This window comes from Tympanuchus pallidicinctus, unplaced genomic scaffold, assembly GCF_026119805.1.
Source record: "Tympanuchus pallidicinctus isolate F22 unplaced genomic scaffold, pur_lepc_1.0 scaffold8, whole genome shotgun sequence".
Taxonomy (NCBI): domain Eukaryota; kingdom Metazoa; phylum Chordata; class Aves; order Galliformes; family Phasianidae; genus Tympanuchus; species Tympanuchus pallidicinctus.
This window is the reverse complement of record NW_026294802.1, coordinates 24,899,978-24,913,138: the sequence shown is the minus strand read 5'-3', so window position 1 is coordinate 24,913,138 and position 13,161 is coordinate 24,899,978. Positions and strand designations below refer to the sequence as shown.

Here is a 13,161-nt window from a genome sequence, read left to right as displayed (position 1 = left end):
TGTATCCTGTTTGTATTCAGCAAGTAAGGGAAGAAGTAAGCAAAATTATATTGACTGAAATACATCATGCAGAAAATTTCTGTCCATGGGATTAAGTATGCACTAAATCCTTCGATATCTGCTGAGGTGTATGTGCTGTCAGTTAACCACATAGGAACCATACAAACTCTCTTTGCTGTCATTTCCCTTCTCCCCATTCTTTTTTTTTTTTAATTCAAGTGTAAAAGTCTCTATTATTTGGCAGAAGATCACAGAATCCTAAAATATCACAGATAGGAAAGTATGCACAAGGATAAGTCAAGTACAACATAGGACCACACAAAATTTAAACCGTTTCTGACAGCATTGTTCAAATAATTTTTGAACTTCAGTGGGTCTGGTGCTGTGACCACTGCCCTGAGGAGCCTGCTCAAGATGGTACACTGTTCTCCTTTCACTCCATATCCTGAAGAATTTCACAGGAATCAGTGTGAACATTTCATATCTCTCTTATTAATGCTGTCACATTATTCAGATTATTTTTCATAAACCATTTAAAACAGGTATCAGTTTCCCCTGGGATTAGTCCTTCCAGGTGGAGCGCGTCCCACTTCAGATAGGCCTGAATGTTTGCAAAGAGAAGTTGTTGCCCCTGGAACACGAGTTTTTCTGAGGCTACTTCATGCTATGTAATCTGCCACATCTGAAGTCTGACTCTCTTCTTTACTTCTCTCTCAAGAGGTGTCTTCCAACAAGTTTCTCACCAGCACGTTCCATACCAGAATGCAGAGGCAGTCAGCCAGTACTTTGTACCTCCATAAGAAAATATATTCCTTTCTGTGAATCTCCAGGGTGCATTTGTAAATTATTCAGATCCTTCTTTTTCAGAGGAAATGATGTAGAAATTCTGTAGGCTTTGGAGTTGATAGTCATTTTTGTCAGGATTTTTCTTGCCTAGGGAACAGTAGGGTTCTAAATCCCCGACTTCCTCAAGGCTTTAAATCACCATGTCTGCATTTTCAGTCAACACTTGCCTATTTCTGTATAGAAATGACAGGCATTACTTCCACGTGTTCTATGTGTTTTTTCAGGGGTTTGCTTTGTTTGTTCGTTTTCTTCACAACTGTTTCATAAGGATTTTATGGCACTACTGAGGATGGGCAGTGTATACCAAAGAATCAGCATGCGCAGGGACTATGCTCTGTGTTGCGTTTTATAGAAGCGTGTAAAAGAAATAGGTATTTTATTTATGACCCTAAATGTGCTCTTCCTTATGACTGCATGTTACACATGCAACACGTATTGTTTCATGACTGACAGTATCATCACAGTAGTGAACACCACACTAGAAGCATAATTGAATTCTATGACTTTCCATTTTTTAACCTATAAGAAATTTTTGCTTGCAACTGCCATTTCGTAAATGGCAGATAATCTGCTCGTCTTTTGTAGATCTTTACCTTTAGCAATGCACTGCAGCACTAAAGCAACCTCTTTTTTTTTCTTGTAAAAGGCCAATTTAAATCTAATTATCCAGTACTCTGCAGTCTCTAATAATACGACTGTTTATACCATTATGGTGGGAAGCTGCAGCATTACAATAATAGAAGCTATCAGATGTTATCTCTGTGAGGGTGTGAGCATGTGCTCTTCAGAAAATTCTTTCCTGCAGACAGCTTTTTCAGGGAGGAGATGCTTCTTCAGCCTCTTCACACCTATTTAAAATATCAGGACAGTGTCATTGGCGTGTAAAGGTCAAAGGCTCTGTAGCAAGTCTCAAAGCATTTGTGCATGCCTCATTAGATGTAGTAACCTCTATCTGCACTAGGGCTCTGCTGAGGATTGTTCCTGGACATCAGAGAAATACAGTAGTTTGTTACTTTTTCCTTTTTTTTTTTCTAATAAATGTAGCACTTCAAATTTATTCTTTTTATATATTTTCAAAATACAGCTTCAAAACTAGAAGCAAATAAATTACATTTGCCTTAATTTTTAATTAGCTGAAAGTCATCACTGCAAATTGTGTCTTCCGTTATAAAATAAAATAGTCGACTGCCAGGCCTGAAATAATTAACCAATATATTATAATTAAGCAATTTAATTTTGATTTAATTATGATATATCATACAACTTTTCTTCTGATGTAACTGACATTCACTGACAAAATGCTATAATATAAAACAGCATTAATGTTTACAGCTGATGGCTCTGCGTGTTTTGCTTCATAGTATTTGGCATTCATCAGAGCATATGGAAAAAGTCTCCTAGCCTGAAAGAGCTGGCACGTAATTCTGTACTACACAAATTATGCACTACATGTTTTTCTCAATAGTTATTGTGAGAGGCAAGGGGGGAAATCTTCACAGACATCAAGCTTGAGCCAAAGTTCATGGATATTAACTGGAATCTTTCCATCAGCTTTGGTCTGCTTTAGATAGCAAACTGCTTCCATGTTGTTACAGGCAAATAGATAAGACCGCATGTGTATGAAATATTTATGTAGCTATCTCACATACACGTACTTTGTCAACATCAACATGATTTTATATTAGGCTAGAGACTGTGAGGACAAAGGCAGAAGCAATGGGCAGGCAGGGAATACTGCTTCATTCAGCGCTGCCTCAATAAAATTGCTGCAAAATATCCATCAAATTGCTTCTTCAGAACAAGGCCAATCCTCTATTTAGTAAACACCTTTTTACTCAGATGGTGTGTTGAAGGATGATTTCTGTTCCAGAATACACTTATGTGCAGACCCCTGTGTAATGACAGGTGATTTCCACAGGTTTGTCGGCCTGCAGTTGGGCACACACTGGATCTTCCTAACTGAGGGCTTACACAAGAAAAGCTGAAGGACAAAAAGCCAATCCTCATTTGGATCTAGTGATTTGAGCACTTTCAACATATCAGAAATGCTAAGTCACGGCTTGAAACAGTGACTGAGAGCCTGACGGGAAGGCAGGGTCAACCAGGGGAGCTCTGATGTACACAGTGCACCTCAGTGTCTGGAGAGAGTGGAGCCAAGATCCACTCCTTCCCAGACCTCATTTAAGGGTTAGCAGTGGAGGCAAGGATATCCTACTGGAGATGCTTGCCTAGTTGAGGCCTTCCCAGGATAAGCAGATTCTTTGTTTCAGCGTCTACAGCTGCTGCATTTAGGCATATCCTCACTTGCTGCAGTGTAGGATTTTGCTACCCCACTGTTATTGCTGCTCTTTCCAACATATTATAGTGTTACACTTAGCAGCGTCTATGAAAGTGGTCACGTAGGGCAGGAAAGTTCACAGTCTATCATGTTGCATGCAGTCAGATGCTCCTATGCCCCTTTAATTTTGATGTGTTGCCTTTTTTGCATGATGTTTGAATTTCTCAGCAGAAGGTCCAAGGCCAAGTTTCTTTTGGGACTGAGAGCAATTGTGCACTCAGAGCAATAATGAGTGTTTGTTATCTTTCAAACTCTTTCTCCCTCTGGTTTTCTGAAGAATAACAAAGCATGATTAGTGAGATTAGTGCTATTTAGGAAGCAGCAGAAATTCAGAACAATGTGTTCAATCCAATGTAAACATTTCAGCCAATCTTCTGATAGTACTTAAGTTGCACTGTGTAATCACCTTCACCCTGCTGGCCCCAAATTCTTTGCTTCATACCATAAGCTCAAGCAGAGGTTTTGCAAAATGCCCATTAAATGAAAAATATGGCAATGTGTCATGCTTGTGACAGCCTTTCAGATTCTTCAGTATGGCTGCATTTAGATACCCCACAGATGTCATAGCTTCATGAATACACCAATGAGACGTGAATAATTTAACAGAATATTGTCAGTAGCAAATGTCACACATAGTAACTGGAAGGAAAATTGCCTTCAATAAATAAAGATAAAAATGGATGCAAATCAATTCTTGTTTAATATACAACTTGCTTAAGTATAAAACAATAGCATATTACTTTGGCAGGGAGGTATGAAGTGTTTTTACTACATCCTTATCACTTCATTTGTTTGATATTGAAACTCTGGCTGTAATTTGCACTTCTGTAACTCTCCTAGGTAAGTAATTCTGTAAATCATTGTGAAATCTGCACAGAGGGAGCACTAATTACCCTTTGTGCCTTTACTTTCAGAATTGAAGAGCAAAAGGTAAATCTGTGTGAGTTTTATAAGAATTCTGAGTTTTCAATTTCAGCAGTTCAGAATTCAATGTGATTGAAGAGGAACACTAAGCACTAAAATGATTCTGGCTGAAATTAACCCTGCAAGAGACTTTTCTCTCTGTTCTAATAAATACTGTATGAAGAACACGAAGCAGTGCGTTGACACGGTCATATTTACTCAGTAAGCATGAGCACCAAGCAATATCCTGCCTATTTTGTCTTTGATTGATATGAGATCCTTTTTCATAATGTAAACATGTTCTCAGTTTGCTGTTGCTCTTGTTTTCATGATGTAAACGTGTTCTTTGTTTGTTGTTTTTTTTGTTGTTTTTCCAACAGCAGCTTCCACAGGGGTTACAATGGTGAGTGAAAGTCATCATGAGGCCCTGGCAGCCCCGCCAGCGACCACAGTAGCAGCAGTTCCTCCAAGCAATGTCACCGAGCCAGCCGCTCCTGGAGGAGGGGGAGGAAAAGAAGATGCATTTTCTAAGTTAAAAGAGAAGTTCATGAATGAACTGAACAAAATTCCATGTGAGTAAAACTTGACTGATTAAAAGCTTCTGCTGGCAGATTAGGTTTAACAGAAATGTCCTGATGTTTATTTAGAGAATGTACTACATGTTTTCAAGTCAAGCTAAAATAATCAGAAGATAAACTCAGTTTAGCGAGCTTCTCAGAATTAATTGTAGTGGAAAATACTGAGACAAACTCGTGTGGGATTTCAGACAATTCTTGATATATCAGATCATCTTTGCAACTTTTACTGATAAATTACTGCTGGGTCATTAAAACTGAACAGTGGTAATGGGGCCAAGGAGCAAAGTATTTCCTAACAGTAACACTTACGGTTTTGTGTTTATTCCAAATGGTGTATGCATACTACCTGAAAGCCAAATTCAACCCTACTTCTTAAGTCTTGTAAAAATAAAGGTACTGCATACCTTTGGAGATTAGAACATTTAGAAATGGAGGGGAAAAGAATGGCTTTCCAACAAGGAGACAGCTCTATGAAAATGTCATTCTTTGAGATCTGTCATTGAACTTTGTTGGCAGGAGTTCTTAGACCTATGCTGGATATTTTAAAAGTACCAATTCATATTTCCATCAAGTCAATAGGTTTCAAATCATTAGTGTTCTTTCGGTCTTTGCTAGAAATTGTTGATTCAGAGTTGAGTCATTGGTTTATATATTTGTTAGCTTTCTGCTGTTCATGATAATTAGCCTGCTTGAACCTGTGTGGTATATTTTAGTACACACATTAATGTGCGTTAAATATGCAACTAACTCAGCACTTTCCATATCATTTTATGTAAGTTAGAATTTCTTTTTTTAACCAAATCATACAAGCAGATAATGTTGGCACTTTTCTATAAATGGAGGTTAAACTCTATGTGTGTCTGTGCTTCCATAGCAGGCAATACAGAGAAATTGAATCTCTAATAATTTTAACTTCAGAGTAATGTAAATGCAAAATATTTTCAAGTATTTTTCATTTTCAGAACATTATCATTTGTGTACAGAAATGCTGCATGAACGATAAAGATGGGAAACAAATTGGAATATTAATCTATTTTTTATTTTTTTAATCTCTGAGATGGGTCTTGGCAATCTGGCAGATGCAGTTTTTGCAGAATTGATAACAAACAGCTTTGCTCCGTCGCTCAAAATTCTCACTTGCAGGAGTAGATGTGTTATAGTGGTAAGAAGTCCATATGTCATTAGTTTGGTAATCTGCACAATCCAGTGCAGACCATACTGAAATGAAACTGCTAGAAGATATCATGGGAGAAACAAAACTGCTAGAATTAAAAAAGAGAAAAAAAAAAAGAGACACTGAGGGAGAAATGGTCAGCATTTGAGCCATATTCTTTTAATTTGAAGCTCCCCATTCTATATAAACAAGGTGAATTACACTTCTATGTAACTATTATTTTATTTTGTAAGCCTTGATCCCAGTATATGGACAACTGGAAATGTGCTAGGAAAATAAAGGAATTTTGAATGCACTGCTACCTTCTTTTTTAAAATAACAATGAAAACAAATGGAAACTCATTTTGAGAATCTTTCCAAAGAAATCTTCTTTTCTTTTTTTATGCAAAGAAATAACTTGCTTTCATGTGACTGAATTATTTTCAGAGGAAAGTGTACTATGCCATAAGACAACTGTATGATGAAATACATTTTAGCAATTACAAAATATGGTGCCTTCTGCTAAGAGAGCAAACAGAACATGTTGCATCTTTCTTTTCCTAATATGGAGAAGTACTCTGAATGTAACGTTAAACTAAAAGGAAATCTGCTTCTTTAGAGAACTATGGAGGTTGTTGGTAATCCTGCCATAGCTGAGAAGAATTAATCCAAAATAGCTGCCTTTGTTCGATCATTCTTCCAGATAGTGGTAAATGACTAGCTTGATCACTTGTAATTGTAATAACTTCTGCTATTAGTTTTCCCCACCTAGCTGTAAGAAACTCATTTTTTTGACAGAACAGTGTCTTAAAGTTTTCACCAAGTCTTGAAACACAAGCACAAAGTCTTTCAAACTTAAGACTATCGAAGTATCTCCCATTGTCTCTTAGTTTTTGTGCTTCTTCCTTTTTCCTTCAGTAATAATGTTGCTTCAGCAGTTACCCTGCACTGCTTTTGGTACTAATGTCTTCTGGTTTTGAGATTATTACTTTTAATTCCTCAAAGACAAAAAAAAAAAAAAAAAAACTTTTTTATTTTAAACATAGTTTTTGTTTAAAGGAATAATTCAAGGAATAAATAAGGTCATGGCTGTCTGTGCAACTTTTAATGTAAGTAGGTCACTCCGAAAGTAATGCTTTCTGTTTATTTCCGTGGGAATTACCACAGATGCAAAAAGCACTATAACACTATTTGATAGAGCACATTCTCAGCTATAAAACACTACTTCTCAACATAGTCACCACCATTAGCTTTGCATATTACCCAGCAATGAACAAGAACCTGCATGCCATGGTCATAAAAATCTTCACCACTGGAGATGACCCACTGTCACTGTTGCCAGTGCTGAAACACAACATCTACTGCTTCACTGTGCTCACATCCACTCTTCGGTCTCCACAAATGTTCAGCAAGTGTCAAGGACTGTGAGTGGGTGCCTTTTTTTCCACGTGGAAGAACTGTGCCACACTTTTGCTTCACGTGCACTTCCATGTCAGATGCCATACTGTCAGACTGCCCCTCTGCTGCCATCTGTCACACGGCAACAACATGTAACAGAGTAGTGGCAGGAAAGTTCAGCCTCTAATGCCATACCATCATTCACTTCTGATATCGTGGGCAAACATAATAAAATATGAGGCATTATTTTCATGATGATACAAGCAGCTCTTGGATCTGTGGGAGAATAGGACACCTCATTTTCCTATCGGAAGATTATAACATTTCCTTACCATTTTTTTCTTTTTATGTCAGTATGAAGTTTTCAGTGAGGTGCCGTTAGCCAGTTACAAAGCTGAAGAATTCATTTTGGTAGAAAAATGATCAGACCTTCCTTCTTCCAGCTGGTTGCAAAATTTTTTTAGAATCTCTCAGAGCAGAAAATAAATTTATTCCAACAAGTTCATTTTTGGAGGGTCTTTCTGTCAATTTTTTGCCATATGAGAGAGAAAAGAAGTAGAAAAATGGTGTACCAGCCTTTTTGGTATAGTGTGGATACTTGGGTCTAAGAACACTCCTGGCATGTGGAAGACTTTGGAGCAGTATTTTTTCTGGTAGATTCAGGCTGGATACCTGAAATTGAGTCTGAGACTTAGTAGAGAAATGCGATGGTCAGCAATTCTCTGATATTTGCCAATGGGAGACAAGTATGGACCAGCATGTTTTTTATCTCGTATAGTTTCTCATTAAAATCTTCCAAAGGTTTTGTGTTCATCCCTACTTGACAGGGGAGTCTTTCAAAGCTTGCTGGTTATCTTGAGAGGACGTTTTTCCACTTCTTTTTTGTCAGTATGCAAGAGAGAAATAATTACATGTTTTAGTTCTAGTTTTAGCCTTTGCCTAAGATGTTTAAAGATGAAAAATAAGCCATCACGATTTAATGGATGTCTAACGTTGCAAGATATAATGTAGCCATATTGTGAGAAAGCTCACCTGCAATCAACCTACAGCCATGAAAAGCCCGGCTGTAGTAGGGTCTAATTTATAGTCTTCTCTTTGTGGATTTCCATGGAAATTCTGTAATGTCAAGTCATGTTTCTATACACACACACAAAAAAAAAAAACCACCAACAACAAAACAATCCAATAACGGTGATGACAAAAATAAAGGTACAACAAAGTATACCCAGCTGAATAAATAACTGTCCCTTCCATGTGGCTTGTAATAGGACAGTCATCTTTCAAAAATAATGTTTTATAGAGCACATAAATGTCACAAGTTAAGTAGGCTAGACATATTTATCTAACTAAAAATATGATTCCTTTTAAGATTTTATCTACAAAACATAGACACTATAGAGTCTATGCAGTTTAAATGACACTGATGTTTCCTCCCTAATATAAGCACCAGCAAAGAGTTATTTTATCAAAAAATGTTGAATTTAATGAAATGAGGAAATAGAAGTTCCAAGTAGAAGGAGGGGACCATTTGTATCAATATACATTTGATACAAGAACAGTGATGCAATATGTAAACCCAGTTAAATTTTTGATTGATGCAAGCAGAAATCCTAGCTTTGCATTTATTTCTTTCTCTTTAAAGAAGCACATACATCACATTTTGTGGCAGGAGAGGGTAGGCTTCCAAAAACACACAAATCATACAAAGTGGTGATTTCCTAACGTATATTTCACTCTGAATAAAGAGAGTGGAATCATTTTCTTACAATGAGTCACACAATTAAAGTGCAAGAATCCTGTAAGGTTACTGAGGCATAACTGTGAAGAATTTTGTTCTCCGTTATGTAAATCTCTGCATTTTCGTGAGTGGCTGATTTGCATAATCACAGTACAGTTGTTTTTGAACTGCACTGGGTATGAAAGTCATTCTGTCTTCACTCTATCTTCATTGGTTCTTACATTTTTCATCCCAGTTTGCCTTTAATCAGCTGAATTCTTAAGCTGTTAATCAGAAAAAAGATACCATCTCAGCTTTTACGTTTTTTCATTTTAAACGTACCATTCTGATGCCTTAAACAGGGGGGAAAAACAAAGCAGCTAAAAAATAAGAAAGACATGAAGCGTAAGGAGAGTTTCCAAAAAAGGGCTATGATGATGGTGAACGCCATAGAGGGCGTGAGGTAAGAGGAGCAGCTGGGTCCCTGGGTTGGTTCAGCCCAGAGCAGAGGAGCTGAGGGGAGGCCTGATGGCAGCTGCAGCTCCTCACAGGGAGCGGAGGGGCAGCGCTGAGCTCTGCTCTGTGTGACAGCGACAGGGAACGGCGTGGAGCTGTCAGGGGATTGCAGCTGGGGGTTGGAGACAGATGGGCATGGCCTTAAGGTTCAATGAGCTTTTAGTCAGCTCTCTCAGAAATACGGTTCAATTTTGGGTGGTTCTGTGTGGAGCCCAGAGTTGGACTTGGTGATTCCTATGGGCTCCTTCCAACTCAGGGTATTCTATCATTTAGTGATTCTATGAAAGTGGTACCTACACTTAAAAGCCTATATCATGTACATCAGCTATTTCTTTCCTCCCCCTCTCTGCCCTTCCGTCTGGGCCATTCTCTATGGACAACAGAAAAAATAACTGCCATATACTTAGAAAAATTTAGTTCTGGGTTTTTCAAGATTACAGGAATGCAAAACAGCAACAGCTTTTGAGTGCATGCTTTAAATGTCAAGGTACTGTTAGAAACCATATGAAGATAAAACTTAATATTAATCAATGTTAATTTACTCAACAAGCATCTTTGCGAAATCAAAGCAATCTTGATGTACTTCCTAGAAATACATTCCTATATGAACAGAAGACCTTGTTCTGCCAATGAGGTAAATAAAAGAGCAAAAACTCTACCAATAAAATCCCAGCAAGTGTCTGACTAATAATAACACTCTGTTCATGTTTCTGGTATAATCCTGAATAGCTGCAATATCTGAATGCCTTCAATGCAGGATACTATTATTACCTCTTTAATAGGAAGTTACTGTGTCCTACATAGTAATTGGATAAAAAGCTACATTTCTATACCAACCATATTCTGAAATATTTGGCTGGCTCGAAGCTCCATTTGGCCTCAAAAATCCTAAATTTGATTTATTGTGCATAAGGAACTGATAGTCCCCCAAACTGGGAGCTCGAAGCGATGTGATGATTCAGGCTGAAAAATGGTGTTCTGTTCAGACTTGTCTCACACACTGTTTGCAGCTGTGCAGAGAAAGGTTTGTTTACCTCTCCTTGGGTTTGTGAAGAGCTGTCAAAACAAGATGGGACTGGAGGCTGTAGAGGAAATTAATAAAAATGTAAAAATAACTGTAAGACTGAAGGCTGGGTTAATTCTAAATAATAGCCTAATAATCTAAAATACAGACTTGTATATGTATTTAGGTTAATCAGCAGAGTAAAATAATTATTGATATATATGCGTATCCATTTAGCTTAAAGTTACTGCCTTCAAAATCATCCTAAACACACCTCCATTTCTTTTTCCTACTGATCTCTGCTTTTTGCCCATCTTGAGTGACCAGCTGCAGTTGCATCAAGAGTTCTTACTATCCCCTTTAAATGGCAACCAAATTAATTTTCTAGTTTTTCATTCCTCTTTCGCATCAAGATTCAAGGTGGAGATATCACTGACTTTTGTCTGTCATTAGAAAATTAATGGTTTTGTGCATGGAGTTTTCCTGAAAATTAATTTTTATGAAGCTCCTAGATTGATCATTTGAAGAAAATAAATTCAGGCTATTCATTTCACTGCTTCTTGTAATAATTTCTCGAACACAGGTGTCAATGACAGGAGGGCAGGTTTTTTTCCTAAGCTCATAGAAAAGAAGCAAAATGGTGCTAATAGAGCGCTTTCTGATTTCAAACTTGGATTGAAAAAGGCAAATACCAAAAATGAGACTGAAGTTCTCAGTAATAACTATTATTTGCATTACCATAGCAAATAGTTATGATTTCCGTACCAATGTGAGGCAGGGCCTAAGATCTTCCTAGGAAAAAAAGTATCAATATAATAACAATTAAAATAATAATATTTAAAATATAAATAGTAAGTTCTTTTCTGCATAAATGTTCAACAAGTGTCAGTGAATGTTAGTGGGTGACAGTTTTTTCTGCATGGAGGAATTCAGTGCCGTACCTTTGCTTTGTTCACACCTCCATGTCAGATGCCATTCTGTCAGACTGCCCCTCTGCTGCCATCTGTCACCCGGCAGCAAAACGTTATGGAATATTGGTGGGAAGGTTCAACTTCTACTGCCATAACACCAACCTCTGACACTGTGGGTCAACAAAACAAAATAGGACTCAAATGATCTCTAGAGGTCCCTTCCAACCCCTACAATTCTGTGATTCTGTTATTTTTTATTACCGCTTGTACATACATGTCTATTTACATATGCATATGTGTATACACATGCATATGTTGCTACATCAAGCAGGGCACTCAGCTTAGGTGTAGCCTGACGTTGGCAAATTCTGCTTAGGTGTCTTGCCAAAGAGGACATGTCAGGAGAGTTTTCAGAAAAAATAAAGAGAAGATTTTTTGTCTTCAGACAAATCTAAAGAACAGTGCTGGAGGAATCTGGAAGGCATAAATTCAAGTCTTCTTGTTTCTTCTTGTTTATTTCCTGTCATCAAATCAACAGTTGATCATGCCAAGGAAATGCATGCAGCTTTACACTGGCGAATTATAAATAAAGATTTATTTTGGAACACAGATCAGGTACAAGAAAGAGGTATTACAGTACAAGAGTAGAAGAGAAAAATCTGTACTTCTAAATACAGATTAATTCGATTTCTCCATGAACCCCTCGGCCCCAGAGTTCAGTGATTACATGACTACTTCAAAATTCTTCTGCATTAAAAATCTGTGTAGACCACCTAAAGGTAGGGAGAAGCTTGAGAACACTGCCCACATGAATCCAGAAGGCACAAAAATCATGAGGCAAGGAAAAAACAATTCAACTTTGTTATGTTAGAAATTAAAGATGGGAGAATACTATTTTTTACTCTTAGGGCCTGACATGTTTTGAATGCCTGAAATTAGGAGTCCTGGAAATACAGCTTTCAAATCAAGCTATTTTAATAGTTGCTGAGGGGGTGGAGAGGCAGAACTGAAGATCTGATGAAGCAGAACATGGATGAAAATCTCTGTGTGCAAGGAGCAGTGTGTGGTCTGAGATCCTGTTGCATTGCACTCTGCTGGTATCGTAATGGTCAGTTCTGTCATGAGGGACACGAGCAGACTGCTGCAGCAGGCAGGTACCTTGAGTACCAGCTTCATCCTCAGCACAGGGGGACCTATAGCACACTAAACCCATGTGCAGCACCTTGAGAACATAACTGTCCTGTTTGAGAGGAAATGCTGCCTGCTAAACAGAGGTGTAAAGGGTACATAACCTCAATGTCAAACAGAATTGTTCATTATTGATGACGTGTCTGAAACATCATTTTCAGAAATTGCAGTTGGTTTTGAGTTGTGTAATCTGAGAGAAGGAGAAGCAAGTTCCCTTGTAAAATACATGTTGCTGAGGGCATTCAGCAAAATATAAGAAAACAAACCCCTCCTTAGCTTTACAGATTAACTTTTATATCCATGGGGATAAAAGTCATCTAAAACAGCAACTGAGGTGAGCACCTACCTTTGGTTTACCCAATTTTTAACAAGGGGTGCAGAATACCCCCAAGGGTCTCCTGTAGCCCATCACTGTGATTATTATTTTATATGTTACAAGGACTCCGAATCCTGTGATTTTATTGCACTATAGATATGTCAAGTTGTGCAGTGCCCTATAAATTGAGTGGAGAACTCAATTTACAAGCAGAAAACTGAACATAGTTACTGGCTTCCTTTCAGTACTGGGAATGTATCTTAAAGTTTCATTATTTTGTGTGAGGAGAAGTGT

At 37.7% G+C, this 13,161-nt stretch overlaps 1 protein-coding gene across 2 annotated transcripts in view; it reads left to right on the top strand.

The window, feature by feature from the left end:
• SYT1 (synaptotagmin 1) overlaps positions 1 to 13,161 on the top strand; it is a 338,118-nt gene that overhangs the window by 211,391 nt on the left and 113,566 nt on the right. For both annotated transcript variants that reach the window (XM_052667309.1, XM_052667308.1), the window contains exon 4: positions 4,468 to 4,659. In XM_052667309.1, coding sequence (XP_052523269.1) covers positions 4,488 to 4,659 — 172 coding nt within the window. In that variant the 5' untranslated portion in view covers positions 4,468 to 4,487. The remainder of the gene's footprint in view (positions 1 to 4,467; positions 4,660 to 13,161) is intronic.